We start from the raw sequence: 24,492 nt of genomic DNA, 5'->3' as shown, positions 1-24,492 counted from the left end.
GAAACACCACCTCCTCCTTACTTCACTGTTGGCACATGACAGCAGGTAACATTCTCCAGGCATTCGCCTAGCCCAAACTCTTCCATTCGAATAATTGGAATCTTATGAAGTAACGGCAGGGCATCGACTGACGAATTAGGATACTGTTGCCTAGCACTAATACTGCAAGTAGCTTTTGGAGTCTGTGCATGATCGAGAGACTGATGAAGTGCTTTTTTTCCTGGTGACTCGCGACTGCATTTATTGGAGTACATAAAATCGCGGAATAGTAGACGCAGGACTTCTCATAACGATTGAGCAGTGCGTGGCTCGTGTTCGTGCCATCTCTTATTTAACATCCAGTTTTTGCCGTACTGCCACCTCGTTATGTTAGTTTCTGTGGTGTCACCGCTAGACACCACACTTGCTAGGTGGTAGCTTAAATCGGCCGCGGTCCATTAGTACATGTCGGACCCGCGTGTCGCCACTGTCAGGATCGCAGACCGAGCGCCACCACAAGGCAGGTCTCGAGAGACGTACTAGCACTCGCCCCAGTTGTACGACGACGTTGCTAGCGACTACACTGACGAAGCCTTTCTCTCATTTGCCGAGAGACAGTTAGAATAGCCTTCAGCTAAGTTAATGGCTACGACCTAGCAAGGCGCCATTAACCATTTGTAACGTTGCATGTACCTCAAGATAGAGTCTCACTTGTATCATCCAGAATGCTGTATACCAAAGGACAATATAAAAGTTAAGTGTTCTAGTAGCTACGTTCTTTTCTTTATCACATTCATTACGAATCCTGTTCCAGACTTAACGCCAGACGGCGTGAGTTGACGCGTGCCCCTTCGGCTACTTCACTGTGGACTGGCTGCCTTAACAGTCCACTACAGTTTCAATTACTTGTGTCACTGAGTTGTTGCTTTGCCTGCCCGTGAGCGGCAGCAGCAGCGCTTATCGATATAGGCCCTGCCGTATTATCTTTGGCACTGCTATTACTTCCTGGTCGTCGTGTGTCGTGAAAGGGGTTGCAACGCGCCAGTGCAGTTCGGACCGGGCAATGAACTCAGTTGGAATGCGCCAGCAGTGGAGTTCGGGCCTGGCAGTCGGGCAGTTGGGACGCGGCAGAAGTTCGGTCGGGTTGGAGTGGCACTGAGGTTCGGATAGCCATGATTCGCCGGGCCGTTGCCGGCACACATGACTTCAGTGGGGACGGTCTTGGTTGATCGTCGGTTGGTCGTCTTACCGGACGACGTGTATTTGCTCACCGATCGCTTATGGGTCGGCGGTGTGTGTCTCAACTCGTGGTTCGTCCTTGTGATTGCACAGTCACTGCTTTAGCACTGGTCGCGTTCTTCAAGTGTTTGTGAAACTGTGTGTAGCCTGTGATCTCGACTGCCCAGTTATTTTAGTCCTCTCTCCGTCCTGATGTGTAGCAGTTGGTCGGTTGGAGCAGTCGCGTCGTACCACCAGTGGGGCATGCAGCGCCAGGGAGGCGCGGATAGCCATCACTCGCCGATGATTGCCGACACGCATGATTTGAGTGGGGACTTTGGTTGATCGTCGGTCGGTCGTCTTGGTGGACGACGTATATTTGGTCTGCGATAGCTTATGGTTTGGCTATGTGAGCCAACTCGTGATTCGTCCTTGTTTTGCTCAATCATTGACTTTAGCATTCTCTAGTTCTTCGTGCAAGTGTTCGTGAAACTGTGTGTAGTTTATGTGGTTTGACTGACAAGTTATTTAAAGATTGATGGCGTACTGGCTCTGACTTGGTCGGTTGGCGTGGAGTAGCGAGGAAGGACTCGCCCGACGATTTGCCGACACACACACGTTTGAGAGGTAACGACCTTGCTTGGCCGTTTGGTCGGTCGTCTGATTAGGCGACGTGTGTTTGGGTTGTCCACGGCTTATGGGTTGTCTGTGTTCTGTTCTGGTTGTTGTTCCAGTCTCCGCTGTTAGCATCGTTTGGGTTTCGGTGCAAGTGTGGAGCGGAACTGATCTTGATCATTGGTCTGATGATTGTCTGTCGGTTGGGTTCCCAGCGGATGGAAAATGGTTGGGCCGACTGCCTGTCTCCCCTAAGCGAACGTTAATATTTCAAGTGCAAACCGACCCCCGGAAACTTCTGAGCGCCGCTGGCTGTACTGCCTTTTCTTATTGGTGTTAGTTGTGTATTTTTATGGCTCATTGCCGACGGTTTGAATTTTAGTTGGGTTTTAGGTACTGGGCCTTCAGCCGCTTTAAAATTGAAAGTTCCTTTCTTGTCAAGTCTTGCAATGTTTGGGCCTTCAGCCTCATTTAAAATATTTTCTTTCTGGATAACGCTTTGGGGCTTCTGCCTTTGGAATATTTATTATAGTTGTGTTTTTCAATAATGGGCCTTCAGCTGTCTTAAAATATAAATTCCTTACCTGTTAAACCTTAGATTGTTTAGGCTTTCATCCTCATTAAAAAATTATTTTAGGATAATGCCTTGGGATTTCTGCCTTGTAAAAATTTATTGTAGTTGTGTTTTGAATCATGGGCCTTCAGCCGTTTTAAAAATTAAAGAGGGTCTGCCCCTAAGCCTTAAGATTGTGTGACATTTTCAGTCGATAGTTAAGCTCGGAAATTTGCGCTGTATTGTTTGGGCAACTAAATAAAGTTATATGTGTTCGAGTGTAACTGACAGCTGCTCTTTTTGGCCCCTTTCCACAATTCCAACTACTTGTTTTCTCTTGCGGGTTTAACCAGGCGTTTCAATAATACACTACTCACCATTAAAATTGCTACACCACGAAGATGACTTGCTACGAACGCGAAATTTAACCGACAGGAAGAAGATGCTGTGATATGCAAGTGATTAGCTTTTCAGAGTATTCACATATGGTTGGCGCCGGTGGCGACACCTACAACGTACTGACGTGAGGAAAGTTTCCAACCGATTTCTCATACACAAACAGCAGTTGTCCAGCGTTGCCTGGTGAAACGTTGTCGTAATGCCTCGTGTAAGGAAGAGAAATGCGTACCATCACGTTTCCGACTTTGATAAACGTCGGATTGTAGCCTATCGCGGTTACGGTTTGTCGTATAGCGACATTGCTGCTCGCGTTGGTCGAGATCCAATGACTGTTAGCAGAATATGGAATCGGCGGGTTCAGGAGGGTAATACGGAACGCGGTGCTGGATCCCAACGGCCTCGTATCACTAGCTGTGTTGTGTTTGTGGTTTACGGGCGCTAAACAGCGGGGTCATCAGCGCCCAAACGCATAAAAACAGGAACACATGCAGGGAAGGGACGAAGACGAACAACGAACAAGGGGAACAGCTAAAAGACACAGACCTGCCGCAGTTCCAAATCCTAACATATAGAGGCAAAACAAGAGGAGAAGGAGTGCACTAAAAAAGGAAAGGAAACACAAGGAAGGGAGGACAGAAACCGAAGGGAAACAAGGAGGTATTCGTGACTGGCGGACCTCTTACCTAAAATCTGGGTGAGCCAGCCATCCAGCAGCACATTAAAACCCTCTCCCTAAAATCCGTGGCAACAAATTTGACAGCACACAAAACCGTAAAACCTTAACCACAGACGTTGCGTCGTCTTTCAAAATAGAGGGCAAATCCGGTGGCAAAGAAACCACCGCCCGCTGGTCAGAGAATAAAAGACAGTCAATTAAAATGTGGCGGACAGTAATCTGGACGCCACAAGCAGTGCAGAGGGGGGGATCCTCCCGCCGAAGTAAAAAACCATGGGTGAAGGGACTGTGCCCGATGCGGAGGCGAGTGAGGAGAACCTCATCCCGCCTGCGTGACTGGTAGGACGTACGCCATGGCCGCGTGGTGGCCTTGACCAGACGCAGCTTATTTTCACCGACTGCCAGCCACTCCTCTTCCCACTGACGCATAACGCGAAAACGCAGGAGGGAGGTAACAGCATGTAGGGGGACGGCACATGCAACAACGTGAGGGAGGGAACACGCATCTTTGGCAGCCACATCCGCCAGTTCGTTGCCCCTAATACCCACGTGCCCCGGCACCCAGCAGAAGGAAACCTCCTTCCCCTGCCGTTGCAGGTGGAGTAGGGCATCATGGATGTTCTGGACGACCGTATCCGCTGGGTACAAGTGTTGCATGGTCTGAATGGCACTCAGGGAGTCAGAGCAGATGAGGAACTTACGACCGGGAACACATCTCATCTGCTCCAATGCCCGCAAGATCGCAAACAATTCGGCATCAAAGATGGTAAACGCCGCAGGAAGCCGTAACTTGACGACTCGATCAGGGAAAACAACAGCACAACCAACAAAGTCCCCCTGTTTAGAGCCATCCGTAAAGACTGGTACATGGTCGGGATGCTGGTTTAAAATATCATAAAATAAGGAGGTAAAAACAAACGCAGGAGTGCAGCTCCTCCGGTACTCTGACAAGTCTAAAAGGACGCTGGGCCTCTGGAGCAACCAGGGAGGCAGGCGAGTAAAACCTAGTCGTTGGGGGGGCACACGCTCCACACCAAGGGACTCAAGCAAATGTTTGGCACGAATCCCAAATGGTCTCGTTGCCCTGGGACGACAGGAAAAGAGACGTTCCAGAGGCGGTCGGGCAACGGTAGGGTACGCAGGGGAGGTAGGACAGGCAAGGAATTGACACACCCGTCGCACCATGAGGAGTTTCCGCCGGATGGCGAGCGGCGGTTCCCCTGCCTCAGCACACAGGCTGGGGATGGGACTGGTACGGAAGGCGCCAGTGGCCAGCCTGATACCCTCATGGTGTACTGCGTCAAGGATCTGCAGATACGAAGGCCTTGCTGACCCATACACGGTGCAACCATAGTCAAGACGCGATCGGACGAAAGCCCTATAAAACTGCAGCAGACGCGCCCGATCTGCTCCCCAGGACCGATGGCTCAGGCACTTCAAAATATTCAGTGCCTTCAGGGCCCGCACCTTGAGGTCTTTAAGGTGAGGCAACCACGACAACTTGGAATCAAAAATGAGGCCCAGGAACCGCACAGTGTCGCTAAAAGGAAGAATGGTGTCCCTCAGACGCAGTGCAGGGGAGGTAAAAAGACGTCGAGAACGATTAAAATGAACACACACACATTTGTCTGCAGAAAAGGTAAAACCCGTCTTCGCAGTCCATGTCTCTAATCGCTGTATCGTAAGCTGCAACTGCCGACTAGCAGTGACAAGACTGGAGGAAGAACAGAAAACAGCAAAATCGTCCACAAACAAGGAGCATTGGGCAGGACTCCGGATAGTGGACGTGATACTGTTAATGGCGACGGCAAAGAGGGTGACACTTAAAACGCTTCCCTGAGGAACACCATTCTCCTGCACATACAAATCAGATAGCACATTACCAACCCTATATCGAAAGAGGCGGTGGGAAAGAAAGGACCGAATGAAGATCGGGAGACGGCCACGAAAACCCCACTCGTGGAGTTGATTGAGGATATGGCGGCGCCAAGTAGTGTCATACGCCTTATGAATGTCAAAGAAGACACCGAGACAATGCTGGTTACGTAGGAAGGCCTGCTGGATGGCCGCCTCAAGCAGGGTCAAGTTGTCTATAGTTGAACGATATCTCCGAAAGCCACACTGCGAGGGGCTAAGGAGCTGCCTGGTTTCGAGCAGCCAAACCAGGCGACGGTTGACCATGCGTTCTAACGTCTTCCCGACACAGCTCGTCAAAGCAATACTACGATAACTACTGGGATGCGTTCGGTCCTTCCCCGGTTTCAGGAGGGGGATCAAAATCGCCTCTCTCCACGAGTCAGGGTACGTGCCAGATAACCAAATCATATTAAAAAAATTCAGGAGAACTTCCTTGGAAGGCAGTAACAAGTGCTTCAGCATGCTGTACCGGATTTGATCATGGCCAGGCGCTGTATCATGAGCCTCAGACAGCGCCGAATCCAGTTCCCACATTGTGAAGGGGCAGTTGTAGGGCTCAGAATTTGGAGACCGGAAGTCCAAGTGAGCCCTCTCGATGGCAGTGCGGTAGCGGCAGAAATCTGGAGCACAGTGAATAGTGGCGGTAGATGCCGCAAAATGCATGGCCAGTGTCTGGGCAATGTCTCTCGGCGCCGTGAGAAGACTTCCCTGATGCAGCAATGCCGTGACAGGTAGTTGGCTGCGTTTCCCGGAAATCCTCCTGATGGCTTCCCATACTTTTGTAGAACTAGTGGAGCGGGAGATGGAGTTCAGGAACGATTGCCATGACCGTCGTTTGCTCTCTTTAATCACTCGCCGCGCCTTGGCCCTTGCCACCCGAAAGGCCGCAAGATTGTCAGCGGAGGGACGGCACTTGAAGCGGCGCAAAGCTGCACGGCGGGCTCGGATAGCTGAGCGGCACTCAGTGGTCCACCAAGGGACAGGACGCCTCTTGGGATGACCGGATGACCGTGGGATTGATAAGTCAGCAGCATGGGAGATCACGGCTGTAACATGGTCTACCCATTCGTGGATGCTGGCACGGTGTTCCAAAACAGCCAGTCGGCCGAAAAGTGTCCAATCAGCGCTGCAGAGGTGCCACCTGGGCAGCACTGGTAATACCACAGCCTCATCCAGGAGACGAATCCAAAGGGGGAAGTGGTCACTAGAATGGAGGTCTGCAGCAACCTCCCACAGAGCAGAATCGGCGAGTGCTGGAGAGCAAAAGGAAAGGTCAATAGCTGATGACGACCCAGAAGCAGTACAGAAATGAGTGGGAGCACCAGAGTTCAGGAGGCACAGTTCCTCAGACATCATGAGGTTTTCCAGAAGGCGACCCCTGGGGCAAGTAGTCGAAGAGCCCCATAAGACATTATGAGCATTGAAGTCCCCCAGAAGAAGAAATGGGCGGGGGAGTTGGCTAATAAGGTCTGTGAGAGCCTCAGAGTCTATCGCAACCTGAGGTGGTAAATAAAGGGAACAGACCGTGAGCCTCCGACCCACGAGAAGGTCAACTGCAACTGCTTGCAAGTCTGTAACGAGAGGGAGCTCAGATGAGGGGTGCATGTCACGGACAAAAACCGCAACACCACCTTTCGCCCTTTCCCCCGTCAGATCATCTTTCCGATATACGGTATAGCCCCGTAAAGAAGGAGCATCAGTGGCCCGAAAATGTGTCTCTTGGAGACATAAGCACAAAGGGCACTCTCGTACAAGGAGTTGTAATTCGGCCACATGCGTCCTGAACCCATTCAGGTTCCACTGCAATATGGGAGCCAGTGATCAGGGTGGTTGAACTTTCACCCTGCCTCTGTGTTTTGGAGGAGAGCCCGTACTGGCCGGAGATTTATTCCTGGGGCGAGAAGATCGCCCCCGGTCGACATCAATGTCCATCAGCTCCGATGACGACCCACGGGAAATGTCAGACAGTACGATGGCCTCGTCATCGGACCGACCCTGACCAGTCTCCGCAGGTGGCAAAACCTTCACCTTCGGCGTCTTTGTCTTGGGGGGCTGAGAAGGCAGAGCTTTGGCAGCAGGTGGAGCTGTACCCGCCTTGGCAGAAGGCGCCATATGGGAAGAGGCAGGAAGTACTCCGATGTCAGCAACCACAGCCTTGTCCGACGTTGCGGGGAGAGCCGCAGGTTGCAAAACAACCGCAGCAGCACAAGTGCACTGGCAAACGCAGGTATTAGTGCTAACACTAGCAACCTCCGTTTGCGTAGCAACAGTGGCCATTTGTACCGGTTTTTTCAGAGCGGAAGCGAAAGATGTCGTAAACACAGGAGGTTGCATGGCCTTAAAGAGCTTCTTGGCCTCACCATAGGGGATGCGCTTAGATGTTTTGATCTCCTGGATCTTACGTTCGTCGAGGTAGATGGGGCAGACCCGGCTCCAGACAGGGTGACTCCCAGAGCAATTCACGCACTTCACAGGCGATGAACAATCGGCTCCTTCATGGGCAGGCTGACCACATTTACCACAAGTGGCTATCCCATTGCACCCCAACGTAGTATGCCCAAAGCGCTGACATTTAAAACAGCGCATTGGGTTGGGGAAATATGGCCGTACTGGCAAACGTAAGAAACCCGCTTTAACATGCTCCGGGAGTCTCGGGCAATTGAACGTGAGAATAAACGAGTCGGATTTGACTAGGTCACCATCGACTCGTTTCATAATATGCTGCACATCGACAATACCTTCGTCAGCTCACTCAGATTTCAACTCGTCCTTGGGGATATCCACCAAGTCCCTACATGTCACAACACCCTTACTATAGTTCAAAGTGGAGTGGAGCTCGGTCTCGATAGCGTACTCTCCGAGACAGGTTGCTTTCCTAAGAGAAGTGACTTGACGGGAACTAGAAGTTTCAACTAACAGAGTCCCATTGCGCAGACGCTTCACAGATTTCAGTGTTCCTGCAATTCCCTCAAGACCCTTGTGGATGTAAAAGGGTGAAACTCTCTCAAAGCTACCTTCCTTCCGTTTAACAATCAAAAACACATTCTGGATATCAGCATGTGCTCTGTTACGACAGTCTGATAAATCTCTAGTAACACCAGGCGCTGGAGGACTCCCAGCACGAAGTCGCTTTTTCGATTGGGTGTGTTTTCCTACCAGTGGCCCACCCAATCCACTGGTAGGGGGAAACGTAGAGGGCGAAGGGTCCATTGTGGTCCCACGAGCAGCTAGGGAACGAAAGGTCCGCTCAGACAGAGCCCCGCGTGCCTGAGTAAGCCTTATACAACTGGGGTGCGGCAGGTGCCCCAGAGGTTGCCCGCTTGCGACTGTTCCACCCCAACAGCCATGCATCTCATAGGCGCGGAGCACACCGGAAGATTGAGGGGTTTTTATAGAGGTTGTCCTTCCTCGCAATCCAGGCGGTCAAGCCAAGATTACCATTCCCCGCAGCACACAACATTCCACCGCCGCGCCATACGGTGGTCGCTGAAGCATGTCCGGGGGTTACGGAGACAGGAGACTGGCGGCGCTGACCAGTCCCCAGCTCAGGACCCCGGGGTCGCCAAGCCCGTACTCAGCAATTGAATGCTGAGCCCCTGGGGGCGTATCACTAGCAGTCGAGATGACAGGCATCTTATCCGCATGGCTGTAACGGATCGTGCAGCCACGTATCGATCCCCGAGTCAACGGATGGGGACGTTGGAAGACAACAACCATCTGCTCGAACAGTTCGCCGACGTTTGCAGCAGCATGGACTATCAGCTCGGAGACCATGGCTGCAGTTACCCTTGACGCTGCATCACAGACAGGAACGCCTGCGATGGTGTACTCAACGTCGAACCTGGGTGCACGAATGACATAACGTCATTTTTTCGGATGAATCCAGGTTCTGTTTACAGCATCATGATGGTCGCATCATCCGTGTTTGGCGACATCGCGGTGAACGCACATAGGAAGCGTGTATTCGTCATCGCCATACTGGCGTATCACCCGGCGTGATGGTATGGGGTGCTATTGGTTACACGTCTCGGTCACCTCTTGTTCACATTGACGGCACTGTGAACAGTGGACGTTATATTTCAGATGTGTTACGACCCGTGGCTCTGCCCTTTATTCGATCCCTGCGAATCCCTACATTTCAGCAGGATAATGCACGGCCGCATGTTGCAGGTCCTGTACGGGCCTTTCTGGATACAGTAAATGTTATACTGCTGCCCTGGCAAGCACATTCTCCAGATCTCAATTGAAAACGTCTGGTCAATGGTGGCCGAGCAACTGGCTCGTCACAATACGCCAGTGACTACTCTTGATGAACTGTGGTATCGTGTTGAAGGTGCATGCGCAGCTGTACCTGTACACGCCATCCAAGCTCTGTTTGACTCAATGCCCAGGCGTATCAAGGCCGTTATTACGGCGAGAGGTGGTTGTCTGGTTACTGATTTCTCAGGTTCTGTGCACCCAAATTGCGTGAAAATGTAATCGCATGTCAGTTCTAGTATATTTGTCCAATGAATACCCGTTTACCATCTGCATTTCTTCTTGGTGTAGCAATTTTAATGACCAGTAGTGTAGTTCCTGTCATGATAACATCTCGAAATACAATCATACACGCACAGGCGGTGTTAATTATTACTATTTTTCACCTTGCTTTGAAAGCATAGCTTGCCGTGGAACCTGGAGGAGACCAGATTTCGGTTCTCACGCTGGCACAGCTGACGCTGGCTACTGGGCCGAGTGAGCCGTGTCCTTGACTAGCGCAGCGTGTAGTACGTCACACATATTCTCTATGAATCTGAAGAAGCACTATTACAGGGCTATTACAAATGATTGAAGCGATTTCATAAATTCACTGTAGCTCCATTCATTGACATATTGTCACGACACGCTACAGATACGTAGAAAAACTCATAAAGTTTTGTTCGGCTGAAGCCGCACTTCAGGTTTCTGCCGCCAGAGCGCTCGAGAGCGCAGTGAGACACAATGGCGACAGGAGCCGAGAAAGCGTATGTTGTGCTTGAAATGCACTCACATCAGTCAGTCATAACAGTGCAACGACACTTCAGGACGAAGTTCAACAAAGGTCCACCAACTGCTAACTCCATTCGGCGATGGTATGCGCAGTTTAAAGCTTCTGGATACCTCTGAAAGGGGAAATCAACGGGTCTGCCTGCAGTGAGCGAAGAAACGGTTGAACGCGTGCGGTCAAGTTTCACGCGTAGCCCGCGGAAGTCGACGAATAAAGCAAGCAGGGAGCTAAACGTACCACAGCCGACGGTTTGGAAAATCTTACGGAAAAGGCTAAAGCAGTAGCCTTACCGTTTACAATTGCTACAAGCCCTGACACCCGATGACAAAGTCAAACGCTTTGAATTTTCGGCGCTGTTGCAACAGCTAATGGAAGAGGATGCGTTCAGTGCGAAACTTGTTTATAGTGATGAAGCAACATTTTTTCTTAATGGTGAAGTGAACAGACACAATGTGCGAATCTGGGTGGTAGAGAATCCTCACGCATTCGTGCAGCAAATTCGCAATTCACCAAAAGTTAACGTGTTTTGTGCAATCTCACGGTTTAAAGTTTACGGCCCCTTTTTCTTCTGCGAAAAAAACGTTACAGGACACGTGTATCTGGACATGTTGGAAAATTGGCTCATGCCACAACTGGAGACCGACAGTGCCAACTTCATCTTTCAACAGGATGGTGCTCCACCGCACTTCCATCATGACGTTTGGCATTTCTTAAACAGGAGATTGGAAAACCGATGGATCGGTCGTGGTGGAGATCATGATCAGCAATTCATGTCATGGCCTCCATGCTCTCTCGACTTAACCCCATGCGATTTCTTTCTGTGGGGTTATGTGAAAGATTCAGTGTTTAACCCTCCTCTACCAAGAAACGTGCCAGAACTGCGAGCTCGCATCAACGATGCTTTCGAACTCATTGATGGGGACATGCTGCGCCGAGTGTGGGAGGAACTTGATTATCGGCTTGATGTCTGCCGAATCACTAAAGGGGCACATATCGAACATTTGTGAATGCCTAAAAAAAGTTTTTGAGTTTTTGTATGCGTGTGCAAAGCATTGTGAAAATATCTCAAATAATAAAGTTATTGTAGAGCTGTGAAATCGCTTCAATCATTTGTAATAACCCTGTAAATATTAACCGACCTTTTTCATACTTAGTATACCAAATTCTATAATTGCGAAAGTGTTGCCGGCTGAGGACTTTGTGCACGAACTAACCTCTAGATTATCTCCCATAAATGTTCGATGGAATTCATGTCGGGCAATCTGGGTGGCCAAGTAATTCCGTTGAACTGTCCAGAAAATTGTGGCCCAGTAGCATGCCGCATTGTCTTCGATAAAAATTCCATCGTTGTTTGGAAACTTTCTCTGTGAATGGGTGCAAATGACCTCCAAGTAGCTGAATAGAACCATTTCCAATCAATGATCGAGTCAGTTGAACCAGGGGGTCCCTGGCTTCGTGGGTTCTGCGCCACACTCGAACCCTTCAATCAGCCCAGGAGAGGCGCTGCAGGCGATGTCGTGCTGTTAGCGAAGGCACTCGCGTCGGTCGTCTGCTGCCGTAGCCCATTAACGCCAAATTTCGCCGTTCTGACCTGACGGATACGTTCGTCCTACGTACCATATTGATTTCTGCGGTTACTTCACGCATTGTTGCTTGTCCGTTAGCACTGGCAGCTCTACGCAAATCCCGCAGGACTCGGTCGTTAAGTGAAGGCCGTCGGCCACTGCGTTGTCTGTGGTGAGAGGTAATGCCTGAAAATTGGTATTCTCGGCGTACTCTTGACACGATGGGTCTCGGAATATTGAATTCCCCAACAGTTTCCGAAATGGAATGCCCCATGCGTGTAGCTCTAACTACCATTCGTCGTTCAGAGTCTGTTAAAGTGCGCGTCATATATCTTGGCGGCCGAGTTTAGGTTCGTTCTGCGCATCTGACGTCACAAAACACAGTCAGCCAATGAACAGAGAACGACGTTGCCAGATCTCGACTGCAGTGCAGAGCACGGACGTGTGTCTTCAGTTTTAGAAACGTTCAGTCATAAAAGAAGTAATAGAACAAAAGCAATGTCTTGATAGCAGACTTTCTTTTATAGAAAGTTTGGAAAAAGCATTCTTTATACCAATTGCTTCATATTCTATTAATTAATTAAACCAAACAAGCAATAAGACTCCTAATTCAGGCGATAGCAAGGAAAGGTGTTTGTTTCAATCTCACGAACTGCTTTTTCGCAATAAAGAACAGCAGTAATTGTATATTTCTTATTGTACTTCGACGAAGCGTGAGTAATTCATAGTCATACCAACAGTGTTTATAAGTAGTTGCGCGAGATGTTAAAGTCCTTGTGGAGTTACACTGTTTGATGAGCTGAGGTATCGTAACAGTTACGGTGTTGGGCTGCCAAGTGAATGGTTATGAGTTCTAACTTTGTGTGGTGCTTAATATTTTCTTTATTTAAAAACAATATTGGAGTGCCTTACTTCACGAATTTTATTCGTTTGAATGAAATTTCTAGTGCTTTGCCTCTTCATTAACTTTTTCGCTGCTGCAGACACGTGCTCCCCGCATTCCGCGCTGTGCGCGATTTCCTCATCACTGCACTGCTCGCCTGTGCAGACACATGGTGTTCCCACTGCTTTGACACACTTATCATTCGATTTCACAAAAACTATTTGGCCAAAAAATTTGATTTTTACACGTCTTCCTGACTGATACCTTCCCCCCATAAATGACTTAATTTTGTTTTGATGCGCAGCATTAAATGTAGTAAACCATTGCACGAAATTTTGAAGAGTTTGCAGAGGTAAAAGTCCATAGCGTATACTTTCCGTATGGTCGACTTTAGTTGCCACAATGTTGAGAATGAAATGTGGACAAGATACCTAAATTTCATATAATATTTACTGTATAACAATATCTCATTTAATTTAAGTACCACATAGGTGTCGTATGTAATATTGAGAAATATTCCGTCTTTCGCGACTGTAATAAAAGTTTTATTTACACAGGGCGCGTTTGGCTTTATTTTAAAGCACTTCCATCGGTGAAAGGTATGGCACATACACAATGGTATTCATGTTTTATTTCTTGTTTTTGTTCCACAGTCGCAGTTTTACCAATGGTATTGAAATATATCCCTCTTCTGCAACTGTAATAAGCGACTTATTTAGACCAGATGCGTTCCTCTCTTTTGAAGCATCATAAGAGGACTGTATTTTGTGTCCTCCATTGCCAAGTCACCTTTCGTAGTTTTGTGCTGCGGTAGCACAATATTCAACGTTTGTGTTGGCTCATCAGTGTTTTAGCAAATAAATGCTGTTTGTGTGTGCCACACACAAAATTATATTTGACATAGCTCTGAGCACTTCACTGACAGACGGTATATTCAAGTCCTAATGTTTTTGTAAGCCCACAGTTTTGTTTAATGTATTTTGTCTACTTCCTTTGGATTGATTGAAGTGCTTTAAAATAAAGCCAAACGTGCCCAGTGTAAGTACAACTTTTGTTACAGTCGCGAAAGGTGGAATATTTCTCAATATTACATACGACACTTATGTGGTACTTAAATTAAATGAAATATATAGGTATCTTGTCCACATTTCATTCTTAACATTGTGGCAACTAAAATCGACCACCCGGAAAGTATACTCTATGGACTTTACCTCTTCAAACTCTTCAAAATTTCGTGCAATGGTTTACTACATCTAATGCTGCACAATAACTCCGTTGAACATCGAAACAAAATTAAGTCATTTATGGGGGGAAGGTATCAGTCAAGAAGATAGGTAAAAATCTAATTTTTGAGCCAAATAGTTTTTGTGGAATCGAATGATAAAGAGTGTCAAAGCAGTCGGAACACAATGTGTCTGCACAGGCGAGCAGTGCAGTGACAAAATCGCCCACAGCGCGGAATGCAGGGAGCACGTCTTTGTAGCAGCGAAAGGGTTAATGCGGCCGTGGTGGCTTTACTTCATGAACTGCGCGCTCCCCCCTAAACGTAAGCTTGCGAACTATGGTATACTATGGCGCTGCTTCTCTTGGCGCGTGCGTCGTGTGCAACTGGCAACGCAGCAATCTCCCGCGTCTAGGCAGGCATGCGCGAGCCGCCAAGATAAAAGAATTGAACTATAGTTCCTGCCGTGCGGTCGTAATCACGTCGGAAAACTGACATCGCTATCCCATGACTTTTTGTCACCTCAGTGGAAGGCATCCGCGATCTCCGGCAGCTCGTTACAGAGGTTCAAATGGCTCTGAGCACTATGGGACTTATGTTCTGAGGTCATCAGTCCCCTAGAACTTAGAACTACTTAAACCTAACTAACCTAAGGACATCACACACATCCACGTCCGAGGCAGGATTCGAACCTGCGACCGTAGCGGTCGCGCGGTACGAGACTGTAGCGCCTAGAACCGCTCGGCCACTCCGGCCGGCGTTACAGAGGCTTTGCCTTTAGTTTGATTTCTTCTCCCAGTTAACTTGTCAGTAGTGCAGTGAAAACAGTACACAACAGAGCATACGTAGAATGAATGCGCTATTGATCTTGTTTCCATTTACTCACGGTGCCTGCAGTTGACAACGGTAATGACCTCTTTAACTCGTTGCCCTCATATTGCATTTAGTACTTGTAGTGGCCCTTTTGCGATGTTTAAGAATAATGCGCGTGTAGTGTGTATAAAAATATTGTTGAATACGACCAGACTGAAAGTGAATTGTGAAAAAAAAAGTAAAATTATTTACAAAAAGTAAAACGTCGATACTACGGTAGGGAAAGACAACAAAGATGATAAACAATATCTGTTGTGGACTGGCAAGAGCGCCAATCCACTGTGACGGGAAGCCGAAAGGCACGCGTTAAAGCTCACGCAGGCTGGCGTGAGGTCTGGAAAATGACAAGGTCTTTATAGTAGCAAAAATAGTACGTAGCTTCTGGAATACTTAACTTTAATCCATAATTGGTGAACATCTGTCTGATGGTACATGCATCACAAGATAAATAGCAAATGATAATGGCGCCTTGCTAGGTCGTAGCAAATGACGTAGCTGATGGCTATGCTAACTATCGTCTCGGCAATTGAGAGCGTAATTTGTCAGTGAACCATCGCTGGCAAAGTCGGCTGTACAACTGGGGCGAGTGCTAGGAAATTTCTCTAGACCTGCCGTGTGGCGGCGCTCGGTCTGCAATCACTGATAGTGGCGACACGCGGGTCCGACGTATACTAGCGGACCGCGGCCGATTTAACGGCTACCACTTAGCAAGTGTGGTGTCTGGCGGTGACACCTCAATATCGCAGTAAAGAATATGGTGAAATGAAACATTTATATCTTTGTATAACTATAGAAGATGGAAAAAATATTACTCGCTCTTCTGCTGTTTCTGATTCTCATGTTACTATTGTTAGATAGATATTGTGTGTAGCGTTGAACGCTAGCGGATGTTCTTTTTGTTCTTTCGACTAGACGATAAAAAAAGGTGTGTCAGGTTATTGATGGAAATATATGTGTAAATGTGAGTTCATTGTATTATTTCAAGAACATGCCAACCACTAATCGTAATGTTTTAATTGAAAAGAGAGAATAATTAGTATTTCTGAGCCATCAAGAAGACGATAGCAATGATCGCTGACTGGCAACAATTGGCCTCCATTACGCGGCGGACTTAACTTAAACTTTTCTTACAGCTTTCCACCAGAGCAGAAGTCATAAAATCATTTTAAAACATTATTTAATTTAAATCGGAATTGGTCCATGAGTTAATTTTGCGAGAGTTCAAATACTTTCAGAGATACCATTTGTCGTAGATCTGTGAACTTTGGTTCAAATGGTTCAAATGGCTCTGAGCACTATGGGACTCAACTGCTGTGGTCATAAGTCCCCTAGAACTTAGAACTACTTAAACCTAACTAACCTAAGGACAGCACACAACACCCAGCCATCACGAGGCAGAGAAAATCCCTGACCCCGCCGGGAATCGAACCCGGGAACCCGGGCGTGGGAAGCGAGAACGCTACCGCACTGTGAACTTTGGCCTTGACTGTATTTAGATGAAAATCAGTTATGATAATCTTGTAGGGAGCCTGGCGATCATTTAATTTGAAAACAAACATTTATTTCGGCCTCCTATAAGATACTCTGCTTATAAAGGTCTCACCTATGTAAGGAAAATAATTAATGCATCAAAAAGCATAAAACCAATAGAGAACATCAAAAGAGAACCGTTAGATACTTCTCGGTTGTGTGTAGACCCTACGGTTTTGTTTTTCGGCGGTGCTAGTTGTGCCTTAACAGTGATAACAGCAGTACTATGGACAGGTTTACTGACAGAGTTGGCCAATTTGCTCCTCGTGTGTGAGTTCACTGAAAGCCTTGGAAGAGCGGCACAATGTCGCACCGCAGCCAACCACACCATAGTACTTTGGGTCCCTTATGCGAAAACACACAAAATGTATCCTTGAACAACCTCTGCAAGTTTGCTGGTGGAGTTCTGGTTCAGTCGTATTAACATCTCTGGAAACTCTTATTCCAATTCACTTGTCTCTACAGCCTGGCATTTGGCCACTACAAGGCTGAAGTGGGCTCAGCGGACAGGGGACGTAAATATCGCCTTATTTGATGAAGTTACTCTGGTTTTCGCTGCTATTGTGTTAGTATTCACCTAATTGTTGACTCTGGTCACATTGGTCGTCGTTCATTAACATTTCTCCTTCCCGAGGTTTCGGCAACGCACATGGGTACAGTTCTCAGGAGTTACGCAAAACTGATTTTTCTGCCAGTCGACGCCTTCGTTTATGATTGTACTTTCGTGCCACAGCATGTTTGGCTAGTTTTTTGTTTATCTGGATTTCGTCCTGTTCGTGTGATTGGCTCCTGCTATGTCCGGTACGTCCTTCAATTTCAGTTCTGTCACCATTGTTTTACCAACAGTGGAGTCCTTGTTGAGCCGTGTATTGGCTCTTAACAATACGGGTTTTGCCTGTACTGTATCTTCAACTCTTGTAACATAGCGACAAGTAGTATGACATCACGCTAGAGTACAAAACTTGACCAGCCAGCAACTTCCGCTCTCAGGTCCTCGCTCTCAAACTCTCTCATGGATTGGTAGTTTTAGGGTTTTGTAGTGCATAATTTCCCTTTGTTTTACGACTTAAGTGTCGTTGAACTTTGCTGTGTGGTCAGTATCACTAGAAACAGATTCGTCCATTGAGGATTTTTCCTCAAGTCTCACTTTAAGTCATTTTTCAGTTACGCCAATGTAGAATTCTCCACGAGAATGTGAAATACTATAAACGTCTGAATACGCTTGTCTTTCGGCGGTCTGAGAAGCTGACTGATGTATCTAGTTGGTTGAGTGGTGGTAGTAAGGCAACAGATAGAACCAGTGGCGTCACAGCCGACAATACGATTGTATACAGAGGATGCCGTCAATTTAGCACTTCACAGGAGTACTGAAACGAAAGCTCGTTTTAAGGTCGTGTTAACTGACCAACTGACTGCAGCGTAGTAAGAGCTCAGCACTTGCGCGCCCGTTTTGAGCGTTGTGAATTACTCCTAAACAGTTTTTCGAGCGGCCTTCCGTACGTCTCTTAGTTAAGTAACAGGTTGGTTCTGCAACGAAACGGAGAAATGGTTAAGACACAGTCGTTGTACTTACGATAAGCGATGTTCAAATTCTGATTCCCATTTTCCATGGATTCCCAAAATCATTTTAAGTGGACAACAGGATCACCGCAATGTTCCTTGAACAATTCCTAGCGATGTTTGACCCCATCTAGTATCATTCGAAGCTCCAGCTATATCTTCAGTAACCTCGACGTTGACAGCACACTAAGCTCCCTACTTTCTTCCTTTTACACCACAGAAACATATCGCTATAAGCAGCTACAATATGACCTTACGCAAGTTTCAGAAAATTGCTGAGTGTTGGCTTAGACGACTCTCCCTCCAGTGACTACCAAGATGGGATTGTGGTATGGGGTGTGCACATCTGACAGCCGAAGTACATTTCTAATTTCATAATAGTGTTAGTTTATAAAAGAGCGGTAAGCACTGTGAATGGTGCTATTTGTCAAGTGTGTGTATGTAAAGACAAGCTTTCTGCACGGCCACTTACTGCTAACCACTCGTGGTTCTGGGGCAGATAGTCACTGGTCTTCCGCTGTTAGTAGCGGAGTTTGGTCGCGGTGGGTGGAAGTGGTTGAGAATTTTTCTCACACATTGTCTTTATGAACAGCATTTAAAACGGCTTGAGTTACGTTTCGTGTGTCAGTAAGGAACAGAGACGTATTCGGAATTTTCTGGAAGCGGGTTGTGAACTGGATTTTTCCAGAAAATTCCGAAACCCTTGAAGATATATGAGGCTGAAAATTATTGTTATAATAACTGATCATCTCATAAGCAAACTATATCGTCGACAATTATACTAGTTCAGTATGGTTATGCAGGCGAGTTATTCTAGCGACGAAAAACGAAATTGTCAACGACGTCAATAAGACTGTCCAATAGATGATTCCAGAGGCAGAAATCGGTACCACGTCCGATTCCAGAGGCATGTCGAATGGTACCATGTCTGATGAAAATGAAACTGTTAAACTTTCCTACTGATTTATTAAAATTCATTGAATGGTCCAGGCTTGCGGTTACAATGATTCAAATTGAAGGGCGGTTCGCCAGTTATCCTAAATCGCCGAAACTTCGTAAAGGTATAAGACTCTGCATCAAGCAACTGCAGAATGACATCATCGAAACCAATATAATGACTGGCAAAGAAAAAGAAGCAAATGGTATTTATGCCGTGAATTCCTTTAATATCATCTGGATTGCGTTTCAGTTTAAGGCGATTGCAACTTCCAGTAAAATTGACTTACAGCATGACCATCAACAAAGCACAGCGCCAAGCATTCCGATATTGTAGCATTAACTTAAAGGAATCGTGCTTTTTACAGACCAGTTGTATGTCACCTGATTACGAGTTAAAATATGTTCATTTATAATCCGAATAATAGAAATACAAACATAGTGTATAAGCGAGTGTTGTGAAAAATGAAAGTGTAAATATATACATACAACAAAAAAATTTCTTGTTAAATTAAGTAACTTTTGATCTGACCTGTTTTATTAATAATATTTTATTATTATCATTAATTAAAACTTCCTGGCTGAACTGCCGTGGTCCATATATAAAACTGCTTCTCATTCCTGACGTTTCGTTGCCTACTGCGGGCAACCTCTTCTGAGGTGAGTCGGCGACTGGCTGCTAGGCGCTGGAGGTCCTGCTTATATAGAGAGCTTAGATAGCGCCACCACTCATCACGTGCTTTCGACTTTAAAACTCTGGCTAGTGCCATCTCTATCGATTATAGGTAATCTATAGTCACTTCGTTGGTACAGAGGCGACTGCCATATCTTGTCTAGTTTCAATCCTTCTTCTTTTTTATTAAAATTATTTTCGTGCTTGTAGATCTCTATAGCTTCTCTATAGATGCGGGTATAATAATGTGAGGTCCTAGCTATCACGTCTGTCTCACTAAAGTTAATTTCGTGATCACCGTCTTTGAAAATGTGTTCCGCTATAGCTGATTTGTCAATTTGTCCCATACTACAGTTCCTTTTGTGTTCCGTTAGGCGGGTATCAACACTCCTTTTAGTTGTTCCAATATAAACTATGCCACAGCTACACGGAATTTTATACACGTCAGGAAGGAGAAGCAGTTTTATACATGGACCACGGCTATTCAGCCCGGAAGTTTTAATTAATGAAGACGCCGGCCATGAAAGCTTACATGTTATGAATATTTTATCACATCGTTGGTTAATTATTTGGTATACAGTGGACTATATACATCGTACGTTTAATGCAATGTACGTCTGTAAGTGACTGATACGAAAAACGATCCTTGTGGCATTAGCTGTACTATAAATACTGACCCGGGCAGCACTGTTTATTGCTGCTAGTGTTATAGCTAATGTAAAACGTGAGAGGAGACTTTTACCCTTGCGGCGTGGCGATGATGCAGAAGAGGTAGGCGAGCACAAGCAACCTGGCTGGCGGTCCCAGCAACCAGGGCAGCCCCAGCAGGAAGAACAGCACCACAGACGTCAGCGCACGACGCCTCAGGCTCACCGTGCTGTGTCTGCAACACACCGAGCGTCTCCACGCTCTGCGACTCTGCCCGTAGTATCAACGCTATCATCGTTCCAGTGAAACACACCTAGCTCTTTATTCACATGAAGTGCTGAGTGCTATTGACAAGGGATTTCAGTTCGATTCCGTATTTCTGGATTTCCGGAAGGCTTTTGACACTGTACCACACAAGCGGCTCGTAGTGAAATTGCGTGCTTATGGAATATCGTCTCAGTTATGTGACTGGCTTTGTGGTTTCTATCAGAGAGGTCACAGTTCGTAGTAACTGACGGAAAGTTAAAACAGAAGTGATTTCAGGCGTTCCCCAACGTAGTGTTATAGGCCCTTTGCTGTTCCTTATCTATATAAACGATTTGGGAGACAATCTGAGCAGCCGTCTTCGGTTGTTTGCAGATGACGCTGCCGTTTATCGACTAATAAAGTCATCAGAAGATCAAAACAAACTGCAAAACGATTTAGGAAAGATATCTGAATGGTGCGAAAAGTGGCAGTTTACCCTAAATACGGAAAAGTGTGAGGTCATCCACCTGAGCGCTAAAAGGAACTCAAACTTCGGTTACACGATAAATTAGTCTAATCTAAAAGCCGTATATTCAACTAAATACCTAGGTATTACGATTACGAACAACTTAAATTGGAAGGAACACACAGAAAATGTTGTGGGGAAGGCTAACCAAAGACTGCGTTTTATTGGCAGGACACTTAGAAAATGTAACAGATCTACTAAGGAGACTGTCTACATTACGCTTGTCCGTCCTCTTTTAGAATACTGCTACACGGTGTGGGATCCTTACCAGATAGGACTGAAGGAGTACATCGAAAAAGTTCAAGAAAGGCGGCACGTTTCGTATTATCGGGAAATATGGGAGAGAGTGTCACAGAAATGATGCATGATTTGGGCTGGAAATCATTAAAGGAAAGGCGTTTTTCGTTGCGACGTAATCTTATCACGAAATTCCAATCACCAACTTCCTCCTTCAAATGCGAAACCATTTTGTTGACACCGACCTACATAGGGAGGAACGATCACTACGCTAAAATAAGGGAAATCAGAGCTCTTACGGAAAGATATAGGTGTTCATTCTTTCCGCGCGCTATACGAGTTTGGAATAATAGAAAATCGTGAAGGTGGTTCGATGAAACCTCTGCCAGGCACTTGAATGTGATTTGCAGAGTATCCATATAGACGTAGATGTAGATGTAGATGAGGAAGAAGAGAGACTCCATCGGAAGTGGAGTTCAATAGACTCATCCATTGCACAACCACCTACCATCAAGCCGGTGAAGGCTCTCGAGGACCTTCCTGGCAATCACAAACCGAAGTATGGATTCTCCACTAGTAAACAGGACGGCGAAATGGAGAGGGAGAGAGAGAGAGAGAGAGAGAGAGAGAGAGAGAGAGAGAGAAAGGAAGAGAGAGAGAGAGAGAGAGGGGGGGGTGAAGGGGAGAGAGGGAGGGGGACAAACTTAAAATTGTTGTGTGCTTAACAATGAGGTCATCTGCCATCACTAGTACATCGGCTGATACTGCTGCCATACATCATTAGTACTGATAAGAGGGCTCGTTGATAACATAATTAACAGAAACACATGAAAACCTCTTCCAATCAAATTGAGTAGGATTCCTGATACTATAGAAAATTTAAACAGTTTTCACGCCCTTGTCTCGTTATGTCCTAAAATTCAAGGTCCCCCGGTACGTCAAAGGCCCTCTTCTCAGCGTATGCACTGTCCAGTCACATTAATGTTATAACATGTAGAAAGCCTGAATAACCACCTCTTGCAGTGAGGACCGCTGCCAGACTTGCGGAAGAGAGTCAGTGAAGTTCTGGAAAGTATTGACAGGGATGTGGAGTCATTCCGACACTAGGTTTTTCGTCTGAGAATACATGACGCGAATAGCCAAATAATGGTGGTCCCACAGGCGGATTTAAGCCCATGGAGTTTGGTTGTCATGGGAGTACGGTAAACTCATCCTGGTGCTCGTCAAACCATGCACGTACACTGCGAGCTGCGTGACTCGTATTGTCCTGCTGATAGATGACATCAGGGCGAGGAAAAACAAACTGGGTGTAGGGATGGACATTGTCCCCAAGGATAGATGTATACTTGCGTTGATCCATCGTGCCTTCCAGAATAACGAGATCACCCGAGGAATGTCACGAAAACATTCACGAGACCACAACGTTCCCTCCTCCAGCCTGGACCCTTCGAACGGGTGCTGCCAGATGTTTCCTTTCGGGTATTTCAAGCCGATGGAGCATACAATGTGATTCATCTGAAAGGGCTATCTATCGCCACTCAGGACGTCCATTTTCGGCACTGGCGTGCAAATTCCAGCCTTCATCGCTGATGGACAGCAGTTAGCGTGGATGCATGATCCAGGCACATCCTGCAGAGGTCAATATACAACAACGTTCGCTGAACAGTCATTAAAGAGATTTTGTTGGTAGGGCCTTGGTTCATCTGGGCGGTCAGTTGCTCGACAGTTGCACGTGTGTTCGTCAATACACATCTCTGCAGCCGTCATTCACCCTTTGTTATCTATGGGTCGCGGAGCACCACAGATGCCTCGTGGTTTTGGATAGTCTCATTTTGCCATCCAGGGCATACTTTAACCACAGCAGCAAGCGGACGGTTTGCAGACTTAGCCGTTTCGAAAATGCTTCCAAACTTTGCCCGAAAGTCAATGATCATGCTCTTTTGGATGTCAGATAAATCGCTCTATTTACGCTTTAAGGCAATGACTGCACTATTGTCTATATTGTCCGACACGCTCTATATAATCTCCGCTGCTAGTGCTGTGATTCGCTATTGCATGTTGATGTCGAACATAGGCGGTGGTCACATTTATGTTGCTGTACTGTACTGTGTGAAACACACCACGTTAAAACATGTTGCACTGTGACTCTTACACCACAAACAGTGCATTTTGGCGGATCTTCATGTCACAAGAGATAAGCACATGCCATTGCTCAGTGTCCAATATTAAAGCGAGTAGAGACTGCTTCGTCCCTCCTTTGACTTTGGACGGAAGTGTGCCAAAGTCACTGGATCTCCCCGCCACTGTCTTTTCCACTCAGCCATCACCATCTTTGTGAACCATGATACAGTTGACTGAGGGGGGGGGGGGGCGCTATGGTGAAGTATGGCGTTTTCCTGGCATGCTGCTTCTGATGCACGGTCAGCTTCTTAATTCCCCTTGATTCCAATGTGACCAAGTAAACAGACTTCCGCCTGTTTTTTCTGCTTTTATAGGAGTTCTGTAACGTCTTTGACCATCTCAGATACCTTATCTGTTGGATGCATTTACAGAATAGCATGTAGGGCACTGCGAGATTCCATTCAGACGAGAAACCCATGTAGCTGCCTGGTTTGTTTAATATACACGACCAAGATGCAGCAGTGGACAGCAAGCCCGACTCACTTCCCCATCCTTCTCCATCCCATTTATAACTCACTGTTGGGACTTCGAACTCGTCTCTTTATTGATTTCGCCTGTAACGCCAGACCCCTGCACCAGAGCTAACATGAAAGAAGTAGAGGTAATAGAAAGTGAATAGATGGAAGAAAATCAATCTTGTGAAATTTGTCCTTGAGATGGGAATACTTTATCTTGGGCAGAAGGACCATTGGAGTAGGGGGGTGGGGTGGGGGGAATATCGTAATTGCTCATCTTCTCATTTGATACATGGCTCTTCGTGTGGAGACTTGTCCAGGGAGTGTCAGTAACGTTTGTATGCATAAATATATAATACGAAATCCAATATACTTCCACCACCTGCGGTCGAGTTTAATTCTTTTCTGTACACTCAACAAAAAAATAGAAAAAATAAAAAAAAGGGCTACTGGAGGCAAAACGGTAGAAAAATCCGACGATTTGGCAATAACAGCATAAAAACTGAGACAGGCCGTGACGTCAGAGAGCCAAAGCGAGTCATTGACTCAATAAATGGTATTCGACGCTCACTCT

The 24,492-nt window shown here is 46.6% G+C and overlaps 2 protein-coding genes across 2 annotated transcripts in view; both read right to left on the bottom strand.

The window, feature by feature from the left end:
• The window catches only part of LOC126237373 (uncharacterized), a 786,945-nt gene that overhangs the window by 32,303 nt on the left and 730,150 nt on the right, over positions 1–24,492 (bottom strand). The window lies entirely within an intron of this gene.
• Positions 1–24,492, bottom strand: part of LOC126237374 (uncharacterized) — a 274,642-nt gene that overhangs the window by 33,481 nt on the left and 216,669 nt on the right. Inside the window, exon 13 of the mRNA XM_049947459.1 lies at positions 20,368–20,508. Within this exon, the coding sequence (XP_049803416.1) occupies positions 20,368–20,508 (141 nt within the window). The remainder of the gene's footprint in view (positions 1–20,367; positions 20,509–24,492) is intronic.

Source organism: Schistocerca nitens, chromosome 2 (genome assembly GCF_023898315.1).
Source record: "Schistocerca nitens isolate TAMUIC-IGC-003100 chromosome 2, iqSchNite1.1, whole genome shotgun sequence".
NCBI classification, from domain to species: Eukaryota; Metazoa; Arthropoda; class Insecta; order Orthoptera; family Acrididae; genus Schistocerca; species Schistocerca nitens.
This window is presented reverse-complemented; position numbering and strand designations above follow the sequence as displayed.